Here is a 26,045-nt window from a genome sequence, read left to right as displayed (position 1 = left end):
TTTTGGTAGTCAAAAAGAAAAAGCGTCAACTTCAGTTTTCAAAAGTTCAAAGGTTTCCATGCAAGATGTTGATTTGGATCGGTCAATTTGTATGTCCGCTACATACCTTTATGCTATAGTGGTCCGATCTGAACAATTTATTTAAAGATTATACCGTTGTCTTAGAGACTCGATTCGGCGCCGTTCGCAGCAACTTGGACTAACGTATGGAACGAGATGACGTATTTTACGTCAAAATCTTAAATCGAAAGCGTACAAACTACAGCTAGTGCAAGAACTGAAGCCGCTCGACCTTCCCAAGCGGCAGCGCTTCGCTCTATGGGCTTTTGAAAAGTTCCAAAGAGATATGATGTTTTCGAGCCAAATTTTGTTCAGCGATGAGGCCCATTTCTGGCTCAATGGATATGTAAACAAGCAAAATTGCCGCATTTGGGACGAAGAAAAATCTGAAGAGATTCAAGAGCTGCCATTTCTTACAGAAAAAATAACGGAAACCGTCAATGGTGACCGTTATCGTGCCATGATAACCGACTATTTTAGGCCTGAAATTGAAGTTCGTGATCTCGGCGATATTTAGTTCCAACAAGACGGCGCCACTTCCAACACATCGCAACAAACAAAGGATTTATTGACAAAACACTTTGGTGAGTTGATAATTTCACGTTTTGTGCCAGTCTTTTGGCCACCAAGATCATGTGATATCACACCATTAGACTTTTTCCTGTGGGGATATGTAAAGTCTAAAGTCTATGCGGACAATCTCACTTCTATTCAGACCTTGGAGCCAAACATCACGTGTCTCATTCGCCAGTTACCAGTCGAAGTGGTTGAACGAGTCATCGAAAACTGGACTCAACAGATGGGCCATCTGAGACGTAGCCGCGGCCTACATTTGAAAGTGATAACCTTCAAGAAATAAATGCCAAAGAATGTTCTTTCGAACGATTATTAACATTCCCCATTAAATTTGAAGTTTCTGTGTTTTTTTCATTAAAAAAGTAGGGAATCTCGAAATGGATCACCCTAAAAAATTTGGATAAAAACTCACCACTCCCAGAGTAGTAGTATCACACTAAGTTCCAAAAATTTTTGAGTCCGAAAACCGATACTAGCTTGCTCCAATTCAAATACAGAGCAATGGTGCACGCCTAAATGTATACTTTACTCAATCGTGAAATCAGCTGTATGCATCGATAACCGATAATTTATTAAAACGATTGAGACGGAGATATATGTATGTACATATGTCATATATTTATGTATATTTACTGCTAACAACTGAACCAAAAATATACTTGTATAAAACGATTTTATCTAAATTTTTTTGAAATGCAATCATTGAATATTTTGCCACATAAGGATGGACCACCCTAGTGCAACAACCACCGCTCTTTGAATGCACTTACACATACATATGTACATACACACCTGAGTACGAATTTGTACACAAAATGAAAGAGTCATGTATGAATATACATATGTACGTACATTATGTGTATGTACATACACACACACATATATACACAAACTTTCATACATACGTATAGTGTATATACGCTTTTTCCCAACAAATATTAATGACTTCAAACATTCGCGCACTTACAAGCAGCAATGCAAGTCGTCGCGTTAGCTCAACAACATTCACATATAACCGCTACTTTACCTATATATGTAGTATCTGCATAACTGAGAGAAGCAAGAAAACGGATTCTGACAGCGCGAAAACAGCGTGAAAAGTGTGATAAGAAACATCTGATAATGTACACAAGCAAGCGCGAATATTTTCGCGGAATATTTTATCAATAAATGAAGTGATAACAACAAAGTCAAAAACAAAAACATACACAGTGGAAATAAAGCAATATATACATACATAAGAGGTGGGCTAATCTGTTCAAAAAATTTGACTAAAAGAAATTAATATTTTTTTTTTGGAAAAATTGTGTATCTTTGGTCATCTTTCGCAAATTAGTGGGCGAAAGATTTTATTTGGTGAAAAAATTGGTGTTTTTTCTAATCTTTGTTAGTGTAAATGTGTATGTGTGTGCGTACATGTGCAACCCCTGCTTGGTCAGACGGCTTACCTGCACACATATGAATGGACATAAACATACGCACACACATGCATGTGTATGTAATTTTTTTGGCAATAGGGTACATATACATACATATGTATGTATGTGTATTCATACTATACTATATACTTATTATGTGTGTGTGTGTTAACGTTTGATGTGCGATGTAACAAAGTGTGTTTTACCTATAATCAATGAAAAATGTTGCAAATTGTTTCAAAAATAATTTTAAAATATTTATGATAACGGAAAATGTCCAATTAGATTACTCAATATTATGTGCATTGGCACAATTTTGTTCGAAATAATAGCAGTATAAGAGAAATATTTCGGAGATAGTAAGAAAATAATATTGCTTGAATATATTCATCCTTTATCCTTAAAAAAAGTGAGGTTATCAGTCCGAGTGGAATAGCAGCAGTTGCAACAACATTCCATAAAGAGTAAAGAATGATTTCTTCTAAGTTCTAAGAATGATTTAAAATCATGTAGCCCTTACCTACTAAAATAAAGTGAGGTTACCAATCTGATTGGAGTTTTCAGGCTTAGTGTATGTAGTCACTTTAACATAATAGATTTGACTATTCATTTAAGTATATGTGGGCAACTGTCTTAGAGTCTCTTAAAATACATTTTTTTTTTTAATTTTTGGAAGGAAAATACATATATACACATATATTTATACAAATTTCACACAACACTTAGGTCAATTTCTTTTTCTCAACTAGGCAATAAACTGCGAGTTAAAGTCGAAAGAAAGGGAGAGTCTATTCGACTGTTTATACTCTAAATACTAGGTCCACAATTTTGGAGATATCGATCTGAAAATTTGTGCACGGATATTGATATATTATATACATAAATCTTTTACAAACTCACCAATCCAAATATGTTATGAAAAACTTTTTTCGTTGACAAAATATCTTCACGAGATTTGGCAAAATCTAATGTCCAAAGCAACGGGACAATCTTCGAATATATTGTTCAGATCGGACCACTATAACATACAACTGACATACAAACTGAACGACCAAAATCAATAGAATTCTGCCGCTACAACAACAACAAACAATCAAAATCAAATTTATTTTAAACAATTTTTCTTGTATTAATATATTTTCGCTTAAAAAAAACTCAGCCGATCAACTTAACCAACTAATAAATTCTCCTAAGTACTCTATCTAAGTACTCGATTTAGTAAATATGTTTTGGAAGGTTGTTATATTGACTCATTCCGTAGAGACTCCACTCTACCGGAATTTTATGCGAGGATGTACCTCTTTCTAGAAATGTAAAATATTGTTGCAAAAGCCGGTATTCGCTATGTACTGCTTTACACGGCGAATAGCAAGTGATATAGAAAGCTTTACACAAACACATGCAAATAAAACTCATTAAAATATTATATGATTTGCACGATTGTACGACATTTAATGGCGCATACAGTGGGTCGTAGGAATAGGCGGAAAATGGAGTGCAAAAATTAAATTAAATATTTTAACAAGATTTGCAAGACAAACAACTACATACAAAGCAATTCAAAATAAAGTTTTTTAAACTGCAATGACTCTGCCTCAGGTCCTGTTTTTTTTTTTTTTAATGAGCTAGGTTATATTACCATAACCTCAAAAATTTCAAATATTAGCAAACCTCTAAAATAGTCATCACGAGGTTGTTTATGAAGAATCTTAAGTGATTGCAAAGATTGTCGGAAAAGAAAAAGTCGTTTAAAATGTTTTTATTTTAAAGTTTTCCACATATTTACTTTGAAGCCACGATCCATCGACTGAAAATTACGCGCTGAATGCACTCAACTATCGCTGGATTGCATTATAGCTCAATTTATGGGTTGCATCCAAATATAAACCACTGTATGAGTGCATACAAAGTAGTATGCAACAATAATGGCTCTCGCTAATAATTTAATTTATGAAAAAATGCGATATTTAAGTATTATATATGCAGGCACTGCCTTAAAAATATATATTGTTTCACTTATTAAATAATATTTTACTATTTAACATGTATGTATGTATACATTTAAGCAGCTCAAATTCTCCGCACAATTAAGGAGATTTTAATCGTAAACAGAAACCTCCTGTCCGTTTTTGCTGCAAATTTTGTTTCACAAAATATTTGAAAACACAAAATTAACGAGTTGTTATTGTTGCAGTACAGTTTTTCTTCAATTCTGTTCTTCTGAAAATTCAATCTTACCTCCGCAGCTGTGATATAATATAATTTCAATTCGGAAGACACGAAAACACTCACTACTAAATAACGACTGAACGGACGCGACGGAGTGAACACTCTGTGAGCCGGATCGGAAGAGCACGGAAATGTTGAATTACGAACTGCTGATCAGGCAAAGCTTTTGTGAGAATTGTTTACAAACACATTTGTTGAAGTGCAAGTTCAAAAAAAAAGTTCTTTACAATAAACAAATAAAACACATACATATGTTTGTTGATTTATTGTGTGTATGTATATACATATACATACTATGTAGTTACTTTTATGCATTCTCTGTAATAATGTAGCAGTTAAACATATTATTTATCGATTTTTTGTTTATTAAAAAACTGAAATATTTCTCATTTATTTACCTAAAACAGATGCATCGAAGCGAAAATGGAAAAATCTACGCGACAGTTACACCAAATATTTGCGTTCTTTTCGGATCGGTACGAAAACATCGAAGAAATATCAGTATTGGGCCCATGCCGATCATATGGATTTTCTGAAACCTTATCAGGGACCCGGCAGGTATGCTTGCTATTCAATACACCAACCTCAATGTTTTAACAACAATTTAGCATTTCGGCCTTTGGCCATTCTTTCAGACATTCGAATGGCAACTCGAATAGTAGCAACAGTCATAAAACAAATGAGGATACCGAGGATACAGAGTGTGATTTCGGTTTTCAAGTATTGACCAAGGCGGCAGCTACGAACTCTTCATCGGATGATGATATAAAATTTAATACCACAGCTACAATGCCAACAAGCACAACGGTACAAACGCCAGCAGCGCCAGCACCACCACCGCCGCCACCGCCAACGTCACAAACAACAGTAGCGACCATTCCACCAGCTGTATGCAGCACGATAACAAATACAACGCTGACAGCTGTACCAACAACACACAATCCGATTCCCGCACACTTTCCTATCACAGCAATGGTTTCAGTACCGGCAGCATCAGCTGCTTTTTCGCCCAACAATTCGGCTGCAATTAATTGCATTGCACCGAGTAATAATATTGCAGCAACAGCCGCCGCCGCTTCGGTTGCAGCGCTCACTAATAACTGTAGTGGTGCGCCAGCGGTGACCGCAACAGCCGGTGCACTTGTGCTGCCAGTGCCATCATTGCCGACTGTACAATTACCACCCGTACAGCCGATGAACAAACCGCTTTTGGGTCCGATCTCGACTATGGGACCTACCAATATGCCACCAGCCCAGATATTTCCCTTGCCTCCACTGGCAAATGTACCAAAACCGACAGCACTGATGCCGGCTAGCAGCGCTGCCAGTAGTGTGGGTTGCTTAATTATCGAACCACAATTGTTTGCCTCGGCAGACACGTTCAAGAAGGAGCTAAGCGCTCCAACTATTGGTTTATTCCATAATATAACATCAGCCGCAACGACTACCGCCTCTACGGCACGCATCAATCCACCGCTAATATCGAAAATACGTCGTGTGCAGCCATCGCCACAAACAGCGGCGATTAATCTGAGCTTTAGTGCAACACAAGCACAACAAACGGCGAATAACAACAGCAGCAACAATAACAATACGCTTAATAATAGCAACAATAATAATTGTGGTCAACCGCCACCGGCGAAAGTGCGTAAAACCAGTGATCGTGCTGAGGTCGATATTTCAGCAATATTGCAAGCAAATCGCGACTTAGATGCTAATACGTTATTTTTCCTCAGTCTGGCGCGTATGGTACGCGCAATGCCAACCAAATTCCAATCGCTTGCAAAAATGCGTTGCATGCGTATTGTGAGCGACATAGAATTGGAGCTGGAGAATGTAAATGAATGTGGTGGTATGCCATCACACGATGATTCACACGCTGGCAAATTTTGTAGCATAGATTCGTCGCCTTCACCACCGGATGGCGCAACCATAATACCAAGTAATCCAGTGTCAGACAGCGGACCAACAGAGCACTTCGTTTATGTGATGTCGCCATCACGTGTGGAGAGTATGATTGATATTTCATCCGACGAAGATGGCACCATGAATGGCAATTAATTGGGTACAAATATACATATAACTCAATAAAATAGTGAAATGTAAATATTTTATCAAAGATACTCAGAATAAAATTAAGTTAATTTTAAAATTATCAAAATTGCTTCAAGAAATTCAAGTAGATATTACAGATAAACGTACATACATATGTACATATGTAAGTACCGTACAATTTGCGATCACAACAAATAAAAACATTAATTTCGGCAACACCGAAGCTATAATAACGCTCACTGGTGCATTTTAGAAATAAGAAGGTAAAAATAGATTTTTTCGTGACTTTGATCAATAAATTTTTATCGCAGCTATATGCTAAAGAGATCTAATCCTTACCATATTTTCGGAGATTGTAGCGCTACCTTGGAAAATAACCCATGCCAAATTTCGTAAGGGTATCTTGTTAAATAAAATCTCTACAAGGACTTGAGTTTTTGATGGCTTCATTGATATCACAAAAACTTAACATAATTTGTTCAGGGTATGCAAATTTGAAAAAATTAGGCTCCGTTTAATGACGAATAATAAAAAAATGTTAATAAAATATTGTTGAGCTAGAAATGTAATAAATAAGTCACTGAAAACCCCAATGGACACAATATTGAAATTAAATAATTTTAAACAATAAAAGTTTAATTTACTTTTCGTTTATTTTCATACTTCTTTATAGATATCTATTAATTTTTGCTAGAATTTTACAGCATGTATGAAATATGAATAGATTTACTCGTTGGTATAAAAAGTAATCCACATTTAATCTCTAGTTGGAAAGTTTTACACAAAAAGTTGAATGAATTTCATTCAAAGTCTACAAATCTCACTAAGCGAGATCGAATCGCCCATTCCGAAGCAGCATTAAATCTAACCTTGCACCTTGCTCTTAGCGGTGAAGGCAAAGTAAGCAATACCACCAACAGCCAAAGCGGCTACCAACTCAGCCTGCACCCATGGACCTTTGTAAGCACTCTTTGTAGCCACAGTAATATCAACAAGCGATTTCACATTAGCCACTTTGTCGCCATCGCGTTGCGCTTTGCGTACATTAGCATAACCTTCCTCATCAAATAAACGTACAGCAACATTACCGCCGCCGCTTTTCTTGATCTCCTGTGTCCAGCTTACCTATAAAAAAAAACCCATGTAATATGCCACATCACAAGTTACAGTTGTGCCACACTTTATTGCAATGGGAATACTTACTTGGTATTTGCCATCGCCAATCTTTGCAACTGGTACAATTTTTCCACAGGGAAATTCGGCAAATAAGTTGGGTTGAGCATTGTTTCCACAAGTCAATGAGAATTCACCTACATGCGCCACTTGTGTAAGGATTGTGGCATCCTGGGTGCTGAAGGATGTTACACTCACTTTGGGGCTTGTGCAGGTGGTGGCCAAAGCGGCACCAGTGCACAGGCAAACAAGGAATACGGCAAGTAAATTACGTGACATTATAATTGTTATTTATTAAAAAGTGATACAAGGAACTGTGAAACAACTTAGCACAACGTTGATATATGTAAATCACGACAAAGCAGCACAGCTTTCACTTGGAAGCAATTTTGACAATTGTATATCAGAAATGTCATGCCACGTCGTGCTGTACGGTTAACTTCGGTAAACACATCGTCAATTTTCGTAGTTACGTTCGAAACAGTGCGGCCAAGTCAATGCAACTGGCCAATTCATGTGAAATGCAACTAAAGAATTATGGAACGCGTAATTTTAAATTATGAAAAACAAAATTACAGCAAATACAAATGTATATACATATGTACGGTATCTTTACATTTCCAAACTTATTATTATAAAATTATTAAATTTTGAAATTAATTCTAGTGTTATTAAAGCAAAAAAAGCATTGCCCAGCAGAAGAGATTCTACGCTTTTTTCGTGTGTAGCTAATTATCAAATAAGTAACTTATTTAGAACATTGGAAAATCAAATATGTTAAATATTAAGTTATTCATTGTTATTTAGAACTTACCGTATAAAGCTTTTTAAATGAAAAACTGCGCAATAAATTCACACTATTTAAACGATGCTCACAAATTCTAGTTATTTGAAACTGCTAATACGTTGTAATTACATAGTGATGTGAGCTAATGTAAATCGATAAATATGCGAAGTTGACCATTAAGAACGAATGCATTCATGTACGAAATTGAAAATGCTACAACTATCGTAGTAGAAATTATTGAATCTAACCAATGTTTTGAAAAACGAATGTATTAAAGTTTGTTTTAGCAAATGCAACCCTAAATAACCCCGCATCGTAACGGTCAATTGTCATCTTCCTATTTCATATCGTAGGTTTCATTTTATATTTCGGGATTTCGCAACATTAGTGTTGCAATAGGGAAACTCGCAATTTTATCGTAAAGTTTGCCAAAATTGATGATATGCATACTCAGCACGTTTTGACATAATAGCGCTTCTTATGTTGTTTACAGTAACTTAAAATATTCATCTCCACCAAAAAAATGGAATTAAATCGCATACATTTTCGGGCGATTATTTTTTACAACTTTCGACGGGTATTAATTCATCACATCAAGAGTGCATAGATGAACTTCTCACGATTTTCCACGCTGTGGAGCTCCATCAAGGATCGGTGTTTATCGTTGGTATAGTGAATTCAAGCGAGGTCGTAGATCACTCCAAAACTAATTTCGGAAAGTTCGTTCAAAATCACTTGTTGTTCCGGAAACTATTGACGTTGTGCGTAAACTGGTAACTAACGATCGTCATGTGACCTATCGTGAGATTAAGACAACTGTGGGTATTGGTGGGACCAGCATACAATAGCAATATAGAAGGTGCCTGCAGAGGCAAAGGATAAGGGAGATATAAGAAGTGAAGCAATGATACATTATAAAAATATTGGGGTTTTTTCAAAAGTGTAATTTTTATAAATTATATTAAATTCGATAGACTTTAGACAAAATTTTTTAAGAAAGCCAAGTGTCATTAAAAAAAAAATGTCTTTATTTTTGTTATTAATATTCATATTTTGCTTTTTCTTAATGGCAAACAATGAATTGCTAATCAAAATCGAAAGGATACACGTTTGTTCGCTTGATTTATTAGTGGCTTATTAAAGCGCTTGAATAAATTTGGCGTTTTCTGCATGAAGGTTGTAGTGTTTGTTGCGCCAAAAATGGCGGCATATAGCGAGGAATGTGACCCTGAAATTGACTGCTGCCCGATATCGGCTCTTACATGCACGGGTATACACATATAAATATATTTTTGCCCATATGTATGTACATACTTATGCAGGTTGAACTGTATATGTATAAATATATTTTTGCCCATACATATGTATGTACATACTTATGCAGGTTGAACTGTATATGTATACATATGTATTTGCAAGTATGTATATATGTACAGGCATTTGGTGCTTTGTTCACTTTGATTGCTGTCATGCACGACAACTATGCATGCCTATCACAATTGCCAAATTCCAGCTGTCATAGATGCCACCAAATGCTCCCGGTACTAGGCTTTCAAATATACATCCCTCTGTATATGAGTATATTCTATTCGAGTTTGACATTTGACTTACTAAAATGTGCGCAATTATAGTTTAGTAGTGCTGTATTTATGTATGTGACGTGCAGTTGTGGGAGTTAATATGTTTTTTGTGTTGTTTTTGTTTTCCTAATTTTTTTTTTAGTTAGCTTGGTATCCTTCATTCGTTTATTCGCCGCATTTATCGTTGTGGAGCTATAATTAGTGAAGCATTTTCGAGTTCGCAGCTGGAGTTTGAGGGCACCAAAAGTTTGTCATAAGTTGACGAGGTAAGATTTCATAACTCTTACTCAAGTGCAAATGCGATGTGATGTCACCAAAAAATTCGCAGACACGTGTGGCAAGTCCTTGTAACACTTACAACACAATTTATCATAAAGCGAATTTTTACATTGACGATTGAATTATGCATATTAAAAATAGCTAAGGGGCAAGAACACCATGGGAATATAAGCATATGTGTATATAACATATCTTCTGTACACCACTAGAAGCATTTAAGTAAATTCTTTTAATTGATATTAAAATAAAGAGGCTGCCTACAATCTAAAGAAAGTAGTCTCTAGACATTGTCTATACGGTATCCATGTGTTAAAATTGAAAATCTTACCGGTTGCCAGTGATTGAAGCTGCTTGGAAGGAAGCGCGGTTAAAATCAATCAGAGTTCTTTCTTTACCATCCCATCGTTGCGAGATCAAGGCTAAATCACCTCGTATCACACTGTTGTTTTTGTTGTCCATATGTTCCAAAACATCGTTTAGATATCAGCTTTATTAAATGTAACTGTGACCTTAAAGAGTTATTTACAGTTAGAAGGCCGCAAAAAGCGAATTTTCCAGAATTTTTTCTGAGAAATTTTCTAAAAATTACTGATCCAAAAATATGTACACATTTTATGATTTCTTTTAACTGTATCCAAGACTTAGTATTGGTAAAAATATTTATTTGGAAAGGAGTTACAGCTGATCTTCAGGAGGTCCTCTCAAAGAAGACGTTTTGGGTTGACCGCTATATCTCTGAACTGGATCCTCTGAAATTAAAAAACTAAACAGATTTTGTTAAAATAATGTTAAATCTAGTAATTAATCGAAGGAATAAGCAAATTAAATTTTTTTGACAAAAGGGTGGTTTTTCAAAAAAATCGGGTTTTGACCAAAAGTTCGGCTTGAAATGTTTATAAAGATTAAAAAAAGAGAAAATATCTTAGCTTTTGTCAGAAATCATTTTGCTTTTGTCAGAAAAGAATTTAGTTTTAGAGTAAATTCTTGCAAACGCTTTATGTGTTATTTTTATCGATAAAATAATAATTTTCTTAGATTAACAAAAATTCCACAATTAAAGTTAAGTACAATTGTGCCGCATATTTGTGTTTTGGCTTTCTTAAATTTAGGAGAAAATAATTATTTTTTAAGATTTTTAAGTCTGTATTTGAATTCAAATGGGACCAAAATGCCTACCTGAACGATATTAATTAATATTTTTCGTTTTCGTACATATATATGTATGTATGTATGTACATATGTATATCATAAGATTAAACACCAGCCAATATAGCACAAAATTTCTATGAATCTTATAAATAAAATCCATAGCTGCTCAAACTGTCCCCTTTAATTCGCAAATTTGCCCGCATGCACTAAGGTTACTCATACGCCATGGTGACACAATGTGATCTCAAGTTGACACACTCGATAGCAAATCAATTACAACAAAGACTGTCGCCAATTTACCCCATAAACTATCTCAATATACTTCAGCCACATCGGTGAGCAGAGCTTTGAATAAATTTCTAACCTTATAAAATAAAAAAAAAACAATGCTCAAAGGATTTTCGTTGCTATTAGAAGAGGATGAAAAGTTTTTGTACTACACGAACTCGCTGCACACACACACATTGGGGCAAATACACACACAGCAACGTGGTGAGGAGAAATGAGAGAGGGAGAGAGAGGAACAATTTGAGTGATAATGCTCAAAGGGCTCATTGACTCCAAGTGCCACATAAACAATATAAACATATGTACACACATACATACATGCTTTGTTGGTATTGTGAAATGAAAAGAAAAGTTCGCCATTCATATCTACCACACAATGCAATCAATGAATAGTGCGCGTGGAGAGTATAAAGGGTGAAATGCAGGCATAAAGCGAGTAAACGTGATTGGTAAGAGTATTATTGTGTGTGTATTTATGTATGTATGTAAGTGCGGTGTTTGCGCGGGCGTAATAAAAAGTTGGCATGACTTATAGCTAGCATGTTCGAGTAACAGAGTTACAACAACTACAATAATAACAACAACAACAAAAATAACAACAATGAGATTTACAACATCAAGTTTACAAAAACAGCAACAACAACAATAAATAACAACAACATCAACAACAAATAACAACAACAACTACAAAAACAACAATACTGGGAAAAATAAAAAAAACAACTAATTAACAACAACATAACAATGTAAAAACAACAAAAATAATAAGCGCAACAACAACAACAAGCTCACGTTAGAGCACACCGAAAACTAACTTAGTATTGAAGGTGTCTCTGGCGGAAATGGAACAAGAAAAGAAAAACAAAACTCCTGTGTACAATAAAAACAATAATAAACAAAACGAAAAGTGTGCAAAAACCGTTGCCTGCAACACGAAAACAGCCAATGAACCGTTGCGCCGCAGCCTGTGAGGGAGTGCAAGTGTTTTGGCTTTGCCACGCTTTGCCGCTCTGCTCCCCCCTTCGCACCGGTAGTTATGCCACCCAAATACTTACACCGAAGCTATTAACAATATCGTTGGCAACGTGCATAAATATGTGCCACCAAATGTGGCACATGGAATTTTTCGAGTACTCTTCGCTCCAACTTATGCCCCAATCACTGTGCCGCGGATGCGCTCTTGAAACAGTCAACGCGCGACCACCGACTCTACCGAACCAGCTGCCATAATAGCCGGGATATCGGTATCAGCGAAATAATTGGCATTTGTATTGACTGCTTATTGGCAAACTTGTTTCGGCTTAAACGAAAAAATTTTCAAAAAAAATTAAAATAAAAAAAAAGAAAATCTAAACAATGCAAATAAGTACTTGAGCAATCACCGCGGCTGATCAATAAATAGCAATTTGTATGGCATTGTATTTGCATTAATTATTGGTGAAAATAATAAAAATCGTGCTACAAAGCGTGGTGGGTGTGCTTTTTTTACGGTTGCTATAGCGGGTGTGCCGTGTGTGTGCGTGTAATACAGTCAGTCTCGTTGTGAATATCATGAACTAAGCTAATAGTAACAACAAAAGACACGTCAAATACTTGAATTTGATTGAATCAAGCATAAGCGCCTAAAAGCAGGCAATTACAGTGGAAATTAAAACGAGCAAGCGCCACGCCAGCCAGTTTGTCGACAGTTAGTGCGCGCTTTTAAGACTCGCTATAATGGCTTTGTCGCTTAGTACGCGGCAAGCGGTTTCGCAAATGCCTTCCACCGCATGGGCAAGGCAGTCACAGCAGCAGCAGCAACGTTCGCCGAGTCAACCGCGCGCGTCCATGCCTTTGCGTCTGCAGAAGCAGCATTCATTCAGCGAAACCAATCGCACGCAGCCAATGGGCGCCGGCGGTGGTGGTCATTTGTTGGCTGCGCGCAGAGCCGGCAGTGGTTACCTGACACGTGGTCTCTCTGTAGATCGTTCGCTGGAGAGTATACGTCAGAAGTCAATTGCGACGCATGAAACGCAAAGCAAACGCATTAATGCGCGCAAATCCGCTAAAAGTGGCTTCAAAAGTACAACAATTGGCGAGGGGAAGTACGGCTATGCGCGTGCAGGTTCCACGTCGTCGCTTTTGAAATCGTTGGATCAAGAGTTGAAAGAGGTTAACGGTCAGTTAGGACAACGTTACGGTTGCAATAGCGCATGTGTTCCGGCAAATAGTGAAGATCAAACTGAGTAAGTACCTGTTACAAGTTTATTATATTTTTTGCTGGTGAAAAAAGTAAATAGCAATAGTAAAAGCTTAAACTAGTGTCTCGCAAGTTTTAATTAATCGCATCTTATAATCCAAAGAAATACTTGTAAGTGCTTTTTTAAGGACCATTTTTCATTTATCCTTCTTCCCATAAAAGAAGTCCGATCGGTTTCGACAAATGAGGAGCTTCTTGAGAAGAAAAGTGCATGTACAAAATTTCAGATTGATAACTAAAAACTGAGCAACTAAACAGTGTCCATATTTAGACAGAGCTAAACTGCAAATCCGGACTACATCAGCAATAGCACTTAAGGGGTTACATGGGTTTCCTCGGGCAAAAAACGGCCTTTTTTCAATAATTTTTTTTTACATATAAAAAATAAAATATTTTAATGAATTTTTTTTTATTTAAAAGACTCATATTTAGTAAACATTTTGTAAATATTTAAAAAAAAAAAATATCAAAATGGCAGTCATTACGACGCCATTTCCGGCAGTCCCTCGGAAAAAAGGTGCATCTGCGTTGTCAGCAGAACTTCTTTCAGGATCATCAGAAATAAAAATAAAAAATACGTGTTTTAGTAAAGACAATAAACTGGGTATTGGACGAAGGAAAAAGAAAAAAAATGAAAATTGGATTTTTAGCAGACGTTTTATAAAAAAATGCAAATTTCGATGAAAATTTCTCGACATTTTTTTTTTTTAATAGTTGTAATTAAAAAAAAAGAAAATCCTTCGTTCAAGATCTTGTAAATGATATCTCGAAGACCTGTGTAAAATTTCATCAAGATCGGTTGAGTAGTTCGCGAGAAATCTTGACAACCGACTTTGAAAACACAGTTTCGAAACGCGCTTAAAGCCTAGATTGCCTCGAGCGCACAAGTTCTCAGGGTTGTATCTCCGAAAGTATTGATCAGATCAACTTGAAAATTTAGGACAATATTCTAGAAATGTTATAGAATTTAATAAGATAAAAAATTTTTTTTCGATTTTTTGAAACTATGAAACCCATGTAACCCCTTAATGCCTCTTAAAAGCACCCGTGGACATTGTCGGTAGGTGTATGGCTACGAAGTGGAAATGAGCAATCACTTCGACAGCTGAGCGACAATACTAGCGGTGAGATTGCTAACTGTGCATTCAAAGCTAGTCAATGAGTGTCTAATGAAGAAAACCCGAATTTTATGAAATTTAAACCGACAACTTCATTGGTTTAAACTTTTTTGTTTGATGGTTATTACCTCATAGATGGAATTTTCTTCTTTACTGGCGTTGACACCCCTTACACGATTATAGCCGAGTTAATAACAGCGTACCAGTCGTTTTTTCTTTTCGCTACATGGCGCTAATTGGAGATTCCAAGCGAAAAAATGGTTGTTCTTCACCTGGTTTTTCTAACGGAGTAGAGGTCTTCCTCTTCCTCTGCTTCCCCGACGGGTACTGCGTCGAATACTTTCAGAGCTGAAGTGTTTTCGTTCATTCGGACCTAGCCATCGTAGCCGCTGTCTTTTAATCTTTTCGAACTATGTCAATGTCGTTGTATATCTCATACAGCTCATCGTTCCATTCAATGTGATATTCGCCGTGGCCAACGCGTAAAGGACCATAAATCTTCCGCAGAACCTTTCCCTCGAAGACTCGTAACTTCGACTCATCAGATGTTGTCATCATCCACGCCTCTGCACCATATAGCAGGACGGAAATAATGAGTGACTTATACAGTTTGGTTTTTGTTCGTCGAGAGAGAACTTTACTTCTCAATTGCCTACTCAGTCCGAAATAGCACCTATTGGCAAAAATTATTCTGCGTTGATTCCAAAATAGGCAAAATTCTCTACAACTTCGAAGTTATGACTGTCAACAGTGACGTGGGAGCCTAGTCGCGAGTGCGACGACTATTTGTTTGATGATAGGAGATATTTCGTCTTGCCCTCGTTCAATACCAGATCCATTTAATTCGCTACCTTATTCAGAATACAGAGAGCAAAATTAACGTCGCAGATTTCGAAGTTAATGATATCATCATCGTCGGCGTACGCCAGCAGTTGTACACTCTTACTCGATTGCACTGCAGCGCGAATTATTTTCTCCAGTAGTAGATTGAACTATGGAGTCGCCTTGCCTGAAACCTCGTTTGGTATCGAACGGCTCGGAGAGGTTCTTGCCGATTCTGATGGAGCTTTTGGTATTGCTCAACGTCAGCTTACTTAGCCGTATTAGTTTAGTGGGGATACCAGGTTAAAAAATTGCGACAAAAATTCAGCTGTGTATTCGGTCAGTTTTTGATTTTCCAAGCCTAAAGTCACACTGATATGGTTCAAGCAGTTTGTTGACGGTGGGCTTTAATCTTTCACAAAATACGCTTATCCCACGGTAGTTGGCGCAGATTGTGGGATCTCCTTTTTTATGGATTGCATAGAGCACACTTAAATGCCAATCGTCGGGCATGTTTTCGTCCATACCATACTCTACAAAGAAGCTGAAGCATGCTCCTTATCATTTCTTTGCCACCGTATTTGAATACCACGGCCGGTAATCCATCGCCCCCCGTCGCTTTATTGTTCATATACGGTACAATCTCTGAAGAAAATGTTTAAATCGAGTCACTGTAGCATAAAGTTGTCATACAAACTGATCAACCTAAATCAAGTTCTTGTTAGAAATCGTTTGTATTCTTTTATCTATATTTGAAAAGTCTTATAGCTTCGGAACAACCGAAGTAAACATATTTTTTTTTTTTTTTTAACTTCGCCATTCATCATCTTTTCACGCATTTATGCAATTTAATCTACTTTGAATCAAATTATATCCAACTTTTGTTATTCAATTTATGGGTAAATGGGTCAAAAGACAGCAAAACTTATTATATTCTCGCAAATAATGTGTGTATGTATATACTAAACATGAAAAGTACCGGTGTGTACGCCATAATAGTTTTGAGCTCAATTTCATTTAATAGTTAGTAACGGTAAATATCTAGTGTCTGAAATCACGATATCGTTCATTGAACCATATTTTTACTTTTATAGTTTCTAGTGAGCACTCTACAATTATTGCTTTATTTTTAGAACTCAGCACGGACACCCACACGCACACAAACACATTGTCTAGGTAGGGAAAAGTGAATGTGGTGGTATGTAAACAAATTTAGCATACTGATATTACAATAATAACGATAGATGAGTGCATTTGTGTGTGTGTGTGTGTATGTTTAAAATACTATTTTCATCAGCACTTACAAATAACATAACCTCAAAGGAAAAAATGCAATAACTACGATAAATTGAAATGTTGCATGCGGTTATTTGAATGTAGTTGCTTATATAACACACATATATGTATATATGTATAAATACGATTTATACATATCTACAAAACTGACATGATAGTCGTAAATATAATTTCCGTTTCGCCGTTACCGCTTGCATAAATCAATCAATTGTGATGGCTTCAGCAACATAACAATTATATGATTTTTTAATTTTCTTCAGCACACAAGCAGCATTCTTCATAAGCTCTGTTTATACATATGTACATACATACATATGCATGCAATTGATGTCAAAGCGCTGAGGCGTTGCCCAATCGTCATGCAACAAATATTTTGGATATTTATAAAAACCTATTAAAAATCTTTGTAATGTTCGTTTTTGAGTGCCAGTGCTCGGGGTTGGACAATTGCCGTTGAACTCTTAATATATCCACTTCTTATTATAGTACTTTCACTTGAAAATGTTGACAGTTAACTTACATGACATGAGCATGCTTGTGCATTTAAATTACCGTTACTTCATATGCATTACTTTCGCATTTATAGGGCGGAAAGTCTCAGCGGCGAGTCAAATACGCTGCTGCCACCATCCGAGCATCAAGGTAAAGCTGCAAATTCCTCGCCAACACTCAAGCGGCATAACAGTAAAGTGAATTTGAATATTGTGCTTTCACATGCCATTAATTACAAGTCTACAAACGGCAACGAGTCCAATACCAGTGATATCGAAAGCGCTTCTGAAATCACCGAACACAAAGTAAGATGACAATAAAATTATAATTAAAATAAATTCTTAATGTAGTCTACATACTTACAAATACACATGTATGCACTTAATTATTTACACATTAGCGAAAAACAGCAACAACGCGAACGCTACGCAGCGATTTGCCTGCTCGTACTCTTGCGCCTACAGCTGCTGCCGCTAACGCCACAATAACAACTGCCAATGATACTGTCCAACAGCGGCGTGCGCAATATCGTTCTAGTCGCAATGTCACACTAAATTCAAGCGTTAACTTAGCAGCCAGTGTGCCCACCGCACATAACGCCACTGTAGTTATTAATCAGCAGGAGGACGTAGTCGCCGCGCCCTTGACCTCCAATACAAGTGGTGGCGTATTCAACGCTGCACCATCGCTAATCGTGCAGCGTCGTCCGCCTTTAGTGCGTGCTATGTCCGCGCCGGTGCGTTCGCGTTCGCTCGATGAGAATGCCAAAGGTGTGTTTGCGTTTCAGAAACGTAAATTGCGTCGTCGTAAGCCAATCACGCGTAACGCCAGTGTTTGTGATAAAACTGATGATGATGTGCTCTTCGATTTGAATGGTGTTAATGGCAAAAAACAGGCAATACCACGTACTCGTTCCACGTTGGCGGTCGATGTGATTACACTGGTTTCGCTCGTCAGCTCTGAGGGTAGTGATTCGGAAAAGGAAGATAGCCCACCGGAAACTGGGCAGCGCAATGCAGAACGTTCGCGTAGCACTGGTGCGCCTACATTGCGGAAGACGGGTAAATCAGGTGAGTTCATCACGTTTGGGGGCAATTTAATCGATTTAAATTGCTTTCGTTTGTTATCGAATCAATCAATTATTCATAAAAAATTGGATAAAAAAATTATATTTTTAGTCTTAATCCAAGGTGGTGGGGTAAAAAATTGATTTGCAATTTGATGGAATTCAAATTAAGTTTTTATATTACAAAATAGAAACTGAAAATTTAATTAATTATTTTTGAAAAATTGTTTTTTTGAAAATTAAATTTTTAATCATCATGGATTTTGAATAAAAAATTCGATACCCTGATTACAGTTATGTTTATTAATTTTCTTAATAACTGATAATTTGTAAGAAGAATATTATATTACATTTATTAAATTTAATTACAATTCGATTATTTATAATTTTTAGCAAACCACATATCAAATTATTAGTACTTTTGTAGTAGACTTAAATATTTTATTAAAACTCTAGTGGTCTTAGAAATCAAGCTTAAAATTATTAGATTTTTTAATAAAACTCTAGTAAATTTATAAATAAAATAATTAAAATAAAAAGTTTTAATAAAACTCTAGTAAATTTATACATATAAAAAAAATAAAATATTTTCCCAATACTTCGATTATTGCTTATTACCATCCCTAACAAAAAGTATATTTACTTATTGCCAGTTTCCTTCCAAGAGAACTATCCACCAAACTTTCAACTAGCTACAAAGGAATATTCACATATGATACGTCGTGGCTCCATTGCGCCATTAGCTGCACGCTTACGCTCCAACCGACCACCAACAGCACCGCCAGTATCAATTTTCATGAATGAAGCAAACGGCAACAATGCAATGACAACAAATGCCACAGCAATCTTGGAAAGCAGCGATAGTGGCGACTCAAATGCCAACAATGTCGCAGAAAGCACGCAAAACACGGCGAAAGGCGCAACGGAGCTTGCTAGTAAGGACAAACAAAACGAGGAATATATCTACCCGGAGTACGTGCGCACTTTGAAGGAGCGCGAGTGTTGGAAATTATTTCGTAAAATGTCTGTTAAAGGTGTTAGTGTCACTTATGAGACAGTGTTGCGTGGCATGCTGACACCAACAGAATTCCGACAAATACAAAAACAACGGGAAATTGAGGAAGCAAAAGCACGGGCTTTGGAGGAGGAGAAGGACGCAGCAATTGAACAGCAGACACCCACTTCAGCCGTAGATCGTTTAACGCAGAAATTGTTAAAAAAGTAGTTGAAATTTCAGGAAAAAAATCATATCTGAACATTACAACTAGAATGTAGTTTATGTTGTAATCGTATATAGTATATGTAGTGAAATGTAGCACAGTGTAGGATACAGCTTTGTTATATTGAGCATTTTTTAATAAAATTAACACGAGTGCGCTTACTTAGAACACTTAATTCTGGATATTTTTTTATAAACAATAAATTGGTAAGTAGTTAGCTAACCAACAAGCGGTATTCAAATTTAATATGAGTATAAATAGCTCAAAAAAATTTTTGTTGATTAATTTATTTTAATTAAAAGTTTTCTGATTTGTATTTTATTTATGTAATTATACTAATTTTATTACTTAATTAAAACATTTTATATATAATAAATATTATTTATTAATTTTGATTTTTATTTAAATTTGAACGCAACACAACTAAATTAACGACATTTCGATAGCATATACCGTTTCCGGCTTCTCCATTGGTGCTAATGCAACCATGAATATTATCGATAACTGATTAACTCTTACAATCAGCTGATTGTTGTTATTTGCTGCAAAGAGTAAATTTCTGATTGGTATAAAACATTAATCCGGTTTATCACTAAATTTGTGAATAAAAACAAGCAATGAGGCATAAAAATAATCAAATAAATTCAATTAGATATTAATACGAAATCAATTGATTGTGCGCAGCGTTTAAACAATAACCACGTATGTATAAAAACTAATAAGCGACATCTGTAATTAATTATGTGTTTTCAACAACCAACAGCCCTTTAACAATTAAAGATGTGGATAATCAACGCGATTGTGGTGCATTTATTATTACTTGGCTCCATATTTGTTATATATTTTCGTTCACCAATCATAGCTGGTTTGCAGCCGCAAAGGCCAATACATTTGGAAGCGCCTGCAAAACGACTAGTGCTCATTGTGACTGATGGTTTGCGTGCAGAATCGTTTTTTCGTAATGGCTGTGAAGATATACCAAATTTAAGTAAATTAATATTAAAAACAAATGGTTTGGTGGGCATTTCACATACGCGTGTACCAACTGAATCAAGACCCGGTCATATAGCGCTCATCGCTGGTCTTTATGAAGATCCATCGGCTGTAACACGCGGTTGGAAACGTAATCCTGTCGATTTTGACACCGTATTCAATCGCAGTCGGCATACATACGCTTGGGGAGCTGCAGATGTGCTGCATATATTTTCACGTATGGGTGGCATAGAGAGTGAGCAAAGGCTACTTATTGACGCATATGACCACGAACTGGATTTCTCTGGTCGTGATAAAACCTATGAATTAGATGACTGGGTATTTAAACATGTGCGCCAACTACTCGCACGCAAGCGTGTGGAGCTACTTGAACAGAAGCAAATTGTTTTCTTTTTACATTTGTTGGGCTTGGATACGGCTGGGCATGTTCATAAGCCTGGATCGCCAAATTTCTTAGAAAATTTGCATCGCACTGAACGTGGTATAACGGAGTTATATGAGGAGTTCGAGCGCGTTTTTCCAGATAACCGCACTGCTTATGTGTTGACTTCCGATCATGGCATGACAAATGCGGGTGCGTAAAATTTTTGTCGAGTTTAAATCTGTAACAAAAACTCTTTTATAACTTTTTTATAGGGTCGCATGGCTCCAGTGACGCATTTGAGACTGAAACACCCTTCTTCCTTTGGGGCGCCGGTGTTACTAACGATATTAGCTGTGAAAATAAATATAAAATTGGCGACGACATAACGCGTCCCCGCTGTAACATGCAACAAGCGCAAATAGCACCAATTATGTCAGCTTTAATTGGCATTGCGCCACCAATGAATAACGTTGGTATACTGCCATTACAATACTTAAATGCTACGCCCGAATATAAAGCGCACGCGGCGCACAGCAATGCTTTGCAACTATTAGCACAATTTCAAGCGCTTTTGACAACACATCAGCGTGGACTCTTCTCAGGTTATCTATTTAGTTACAATGAACTCAATGAAGCAGTTATTGCACAATATTTAGTGCATTCAGAAAAGTATATGCGAAATGGTCAATATGAAGATGCAATTAACGGTAGTTATAACATAATGCAGCTTGCTTTAAAAGGCATCGAGTATTATCAGGGTTACTATCGACGTCCATTGCAGCTTAGCACCACAGCTACCTTCATATGTTGGATAATCTATTGTCTACAATTGCTACTAGGCCACCGACAAATGGTGAAGCATTCTCAAGACCGCTTAACGGTAACATTTAAACAAAAGTTGAGTTTACTTGTCGTATGCGTTTTGTTGTTATTGCAGCGTGTGCCATTGGTGATAGCATTTTATCTGCTGTTACCGTTACTAGTGTGGCTGTTGTTAGTGCAGAAGCAAGGCATCTCTTTACTGCCACTCATGCGTGCTATGCCGGTAATACAATTGTTGGCGTTAGTTTTGTGCGCCGAATTGTTTGTCTACAGTTTCTTTGAGCGCAAACTTATTTCACTAAGTTTTCTTATTTACTCAGTATTTATTAATTTACGCGCTTTTCCAGCTAACAATGTCAAGTTTTACATATGGCTTGCGTTAAGCTTAGTTTTGGCTACATTTCCCCTGCTGCCGCCAACTCTTGGCTATACAAACACATGGTTGCTGCTGCTCGGCATGTGTGTCACGTTGCTGCGCCCATTTGCCGTTAAGTCACACATCCATTGGCATATAAAAGTGCCAACGTTGGTGTGCTTAATCAATGCTTTGCTTGTCAGTTACTGGCATGCACAACAAAGCGGTGTACCATTCATATCGCACGCACTCTCCTGGTGTTTTCTGCTGTATATTTTTGCTTTAATTACTTTTCATCGTACGTCCGTTTTGAAGCAACGCATTGAGCTTTTATTTTTCCTATTAACCTCCCTCTACACTTTACTCTGCACATCCTATGAATCGCTTTTCATTGTAATGCTCTCTTCAGAGTTAATGCTCACACCGGCCGCGCAGCCCATACAACTGCCTTTATCACGCAGGCTTAGTGATTCCCAACCGCAAAGTCGGAAAGGTCAGCCGCTGGCCGTCAACTCACCACAGGAGTTGCAAGCGGCGCTCAAGTTGTCCTTTACCATATTACTGTACACACTCTTCTCCTTTTTCGGTACTGGCAACATTGCATCGGTCAGCTCCTTCGATCCGAATATTGTGCGCTGTTTTTTGAGCACTTTCGCGCCATTCCTTATTATGGCATTGGTCATATTGAAATTAGTCATTCCTGTTGTGTTGAATATAACAATTATTTATGGCATGTCGTCATTCGCACGCGCCAATGAGCAGGCCATCTTCATTTGTCTGCTGCTAATCTGTGATGTGATGGGCTTGAATTTTCTATTTTTGGTTAGAAATGAAGGCTCATGGCTGGAAATTGGCACATCGATTTCGCACTTTGTCATTATGGAGGTGACCACAGTAGTGCTGGTGATTTTCACATACTTCGCCAAATTGCTGTTGCGTTTAAATGAAAAGGTGCAAAATGTGGAGTAGACGAAAATTGAAGTAGTATTATTTATGTAAAAAAATGTGTACATAATTATTGTTTTTTTATGTTGTTATTAAGCTGTATATCATTTTCATAATTAAATGTTTTAAATTAAAATTTTATGAATCCGAAGTGTTAATACACTTACTCAAAATTAAAAAAACAAAAAAAAAACCGAAATTGGTTTTTATATTTGCTTATGTTTTTATGCGGTTGCTGCTGAGATCACCATTCACCAACATTTACGTCCATATGGATGGGTAGTGCGGTGCTCTCGAAAAATTCTGTGAAGCCGACTAAGTTTGCTTTGTTAATGTTAACAAATGTCCACAGAAATCGGACAAAGGTGGGAGATTTCTCAATCGAAATAATTGTGGGCAAGTGATCTGGTGCAAGAGTTAGCATAGGTCGCCAGATTATACTATTTATCAGACCACCACTAGCAATGGTATCTAATGTCGGGCGGCCTAATACAAGTGCCCATAATTCTAGTGGGGGCTTCGTCATTCATTGAGCAGAATGTCGAATCGTTTATCTGCTCCTCCAGTTCCATCCCTCTACAGTTATTTGACAGGCAGGAATGCCAAAAGTCGAGGTGCGCGTTAAAGTCGCCTAGTACCAAACGGTTTTCACCACGAAGTAGCGCACCTATGTTCAGGTAATATCCTGAAGGGCTATCTCCTCGATTTTGCTCTGGAATCCTTTGCAGTTGAACTGTAAAATCCGAAATCCTCTGTCGGCCACTCCTGTTGGCAATATATCACATATGTATGTATATATTGTACAGTCGTAGAGGCTGGGGTCGCAGTAGTGCGTTGGCAGCACGTAACTCGTGGTCCACTACCTGTGGGTCTTAAGGCCTGAGCAGCTCTGCATCTTACCGAGGTGGAGCAAAAAGTTTTTGTTCCACTTTTTGGACTGTTTCTAATATTTTTAAAATAATAAAAATTGAAATTTGGATATTTCAGACATAAGTAAGTCTATTAAGAAGACTCTCTGAAAATTTCAGGTACATAAATCCTTCCAGTAGCAATTGAAAAATTTTGGGTATCATTTCAAAATACACAGTTCCAAGAAAAATTTAAAATTTTTGGGTAATGTTTTCTAAATATTTTAAATTAAAAATATTGCGAATTTTCCGTTCAATTAATTTATTAATTCGTTATTTATTATTTTGAAAGTATTTTTATTATTTTTTTTATATCAAAATAAATTTTTTTTTTGATGTTTTTATTACTTGTTTTATTTCAATTCTTTATTTATTAATTAAATTGTTTTTATATGAATATTATCATTTATTCATCTTATTTTTGACAATTTTTTATTAATTAAGTTTTTATTTTATTTTTATTTATATATTATTATTAACTTATTTTATTTTATGTTTTGACTTTTTCTTTGTTTTTGATTGTTTTTTGTCAATTATATTATTATTCAATATTTTTAAATTTTTTTTATTTATATATTATTATTAATTTAATTTATTGAATTATTTTATTTACCTTTATTTTAACTTTGGTAATTTTTTATTAATTAAATTGCTATTCAATATTTTTTAATTTTTTTATTTAAATATTTATTTAATTTTATTTACCTTTATATAATTTTTTTATAACTTTTTAATAAAAAAATCTGTAAAATTCGCAACTAACAGCACTAAAAACCAAAAACAAAAAATACTACAAAAACCAATGACACATCTGCTGTGCACAATATTATATTTATTCCACATTACATATAAACTTTTGAGACTAATAAAATCTTAAAATAAATTAGCTGTTTATACATACATATACAGTATGTATTTAGTACATATAAGGCACTACTATGCTAAGACACAATTACGCATGCATATATACATACATAAAGATGTATGTAGACATGCATTTAATTAAGAAACTAAGATTTTTAGCATACAAAGTAGTTCAGAACTTACTCTAAGCGATAAATATAAATATATATATAAATATGTACAAAGGTTTAGTGTAAAATACATACATACAACAAACTGCCTGCTCGGTATATGTTGACTTAAAACACTTTTTTTACTGCTTACACTTAATATTTAAGCTCACAACTAACATTAGTTACATAAGTATTTTAATAATTTTTTGTTTCGATTTTAATTTCAGTTAAAAACATAAATACATACATACATAAATATGTGTATTTTTAATAGTAAGAATATCTCATCACTATCACGTAAAATGCAAATTTCCAATAAAGCAAAACACCAGCTCATAATAAAAATTAAAAATTAAACTAAAAATTTAAGCAAAAAAACACAATTCTCGACAAAATGCTCGCACTGTTGTGGCAACGCTGTCAATCTTTAAGATATTGCTCCAATGGATTGGAGCCAGTTAGCTTCAAAGGCTTCGACGTTATGGATACGTCTGCAAAAACAAAGAAACAAAAAGGAAAATTGAATTTTGAATTTATTATTTTTGCATGTGTCCGTGAAGAATCGGAAATATGTATCTGCTGTTACTTACTGGGTTCCGTCGAACTCTGCGATGTTGTCTGCACTTCGTTGCGCTGTGTTTGCAGGCAATTCAACCATTCGGTAAGCGTTATTTTCTTGTCACCATTCACATCACAGTACCGTGGCATCTTTTTGCCGCATTTACGTAGCGTTCTGCAATTTTACGAAATTATTGTTCAACATTTTTCAGATACAGGCCTGTTTTTTTATCCAGA

The 26,045-nt window shown here is 36.0% G+C and overlaps 5 protein-coding genes across 9 annotated transcripts in view; 3 read left to right on the top strand and 2 right to left on the bottom strand.

Moving 5' to 3' along the window:
- The first annotated feature begins 1,598 nt into the window (after positions 1 to 1,598).
- LOC105228993 (uncharacterized) lies at positions 1,599 to 6,375 on the top strand. 3 transcript variants are annotated; one of them, XM_049451098.1, is made up of 3 exons: positions 1,599 to 1,880; positions 4,691 to 4,841; positions 4,892 to 6,375. In XM_049451098.1, exons 2-3 carry the CDS (start codon positions 4,807 to 4,809, stop codon positions 6,342 to 6,344), a joined length of 1,488 nt encoding a protein of 495 aa, XP_049307055.1. In that variant the 5' UTR covers positions 1,599 to 1,880; positions 4,691 to 4,806; the 3' UTR covers positions 6,345 to 6,375. The 3 variants fall into 3 exon arrangements, with proteins under 3 accessions (XP_049307055.1, XP_049307053.1, XP_049307054.1); XM_049451096.1 differs by lacking the exon at positions 1,599 to 1,880 and adding an exon at positions 4,173 to 4,451; XM_049451097.1 differs by lacking the exon at positions 1,599 to 1,880 and adding an exon at positions 4,179 to 4,451 and having other exon boundaries at positions 4,919 to 6,375.
- Positions 6,376 to 6,972: 597 nt separating this feature from the next.
- LOC105228992 (translocon-associated protein subunit delta) lies at positions 6,973 to 7,910 on the bottom strand. The gene is made up of 2 exons (XM_011209033.4): positions 7,542 to 7,910; positions 6,973 to 7,463 (listed from the first exon to the last, which is right to left on the bottom strand). Exons 1-2 carry the CDS (start codon positions 7,788 to 7,790, stop codon positions 7,203 to 7,205), a joined length of 510 nt encoding a protein of 169 aa, XP_011207335.1. The 5' UTR covers positions 7,791 to 7,910; the 3' UTR covers positions 6,973 to 7,202.
- Positions 7,911 to 12,306: 4,396 nt separating this feature from the next.
- LOC105229012 (uncharacterized) lies at positions 12,307 to 20,016 on the top strand. Its single transcript, XM_011209052.4, has 4 exons — positions 12,307 to 13,819; positions 17,656 to 17,866; positions 17,962 to 18,631; positions 19,281 to 20,016. The coding sequence occupies exons 1-4, from the start codon at positions 13,311 to 13,313 to the stop codon at positions 19,850 to 19,852; spliced, it is 1,962 nt and encodes a 653-aa protein (XP_011207354.3). The 5' UTR covers positions 12,307 to 13,310; the 3' UTR covers positions 19,853 to 20,016.
- Positions 20,017 to 20,379: 363 nt separating this feature from the next.
- Positions 20,380 to 24,116, top strand: LOC105228994 (GPI ethanolamine phosphate transferase 1). Its single transcript, XM_011209035.4, has 3 exons — positions 20,380 to 20,549; positions 20,611 to 21,414; positions 21,477 to 24,116. Exons 2-3 carry the CDS (start codon positions 20,628 to 20,630, stop codon positions 23,348 to 23,350), a joined length of 2,661 nt encoding a protein of 886 aa, XP_011207337.2. The 5' UTR covers positions 20,380 to 20,549; positions 20,611 to 20,627; the 3' UTR covers positions 23,351 to 24,116.
- Positions 24,117 to 25,044: 928 nt separating this feature from the next.
- LOC105228996 (SPARC-related modular calcium-binding protein 1) overlaps positions 25,045 to 26,045 on the bottom strand; it is a 42,752-nt gene continuing 41,751 nt past the window's right edge. For all 3 annotated transcript variants that reach the window (XM_049451093.1, XM_049451095.1, XM_049451094.1), the window contains 2 exons: positions 25,841 to 25,983; positions 25,045 to 25,741 (listed from right to left, as the gene is read on the bottom strand). In XM_049451093.1, the coding sequence (XP_049307050.1) occupies positions 25,671 to 25,741; positions 25,841 to 25,983 (214 nt within the window). In that variant the 3' untranslated portion in view covers positions 25,045 to 25,670. The remainder of the gene's footprint in view (positions 25,742 to 25,840; positions 25,984 to 26,045) is intronic.

Source organism: Bactrocera dorsalis, chromosome 3 (genome assembly GCF_023373825.1).
Source record: "Bactrocera dorsalis isolate Fly_Bdor chromosome 3, ASM2337382v1, whole genome shotgun sequence".
Classification (NCBI taxonomy): Eukaryota; Metazoa; Arthropoda; class Insecta; order Diptera; family Tephritidae; genus Bactrocera; species Bactrocera dorsalis.
Note: the sequence above shows the minus strand (reverse complement) of the source record. Positions and strands in the feature narration are given on the sequence as shown.

Coding starts and splice junctions, on each gene's coding strand:
- LOC105229012 (XM_011209052.4), top strand. CDS start 13,311: ATGGCTTTGTCGCTTAGTACGCGGCAAGCGGTTTCGCAAATGCCTTCC. Junction 13,820..17,655: donor AATAGTGAAGATCAAACTGA/GTAAGTACCTGT, acceptor TCGCATTTATAG/GGCGGAAAGTCTCAGCGGCG. Junction 18,632..19,280: donor GCGGAAGACGGGTAAATCAG/GTGAGTTCATCA, acceptor ACTTATTGCCAG/TTTCCTTCCAAGAGAACTAT.
- LOC105228992 (XM_011209033.4), bottom strand. CDS start 7,790: ATGTCACGTAATTTACTTGCCGTATTCCTTGTTTGCCTGTGCACTGGT. Junction 7,464..7,541: donor TTGGCGATGGCAAATACCAA/GTAAGTATTCCC, acceptor TTTTTTTTATAG/GTAAGCTGGACACAGGAGAT.
- LOC105228994 (XM_011209035.4), top strand. CDS start 20,628: ATGTGGATAATCAACGCGATTGTGGTGCATTTATTATTACTTGGCTCC. Junction 21,415..21,476: donor TCATGGCATGACAAATGCGG/GTGCGTAAAATT, acceptor ACTTTTTTATAG/GGTCGCATGGCTCCAGTGAC.
- LOC105228993 (XM_049451096.1), top strand. CDS start 4,415: ATGTTGAATTACGAACTGCTGATCAGGCAAAGCTTTT. Junction 4,452..4,690: donor GCTGATCAGGCAAAGCTTTT/GTGAGAATTGTT, acceptor TACCTAAAACAG/ATGCATCGAAGCGAAAATGG. Junction 4,842..4,891: donor CCTTATCAGGGACCCGGCAG/GTATGCTTGCTA, acceptor ACAACAATTTAG/CATTTCGGCCTTTGGCCATT.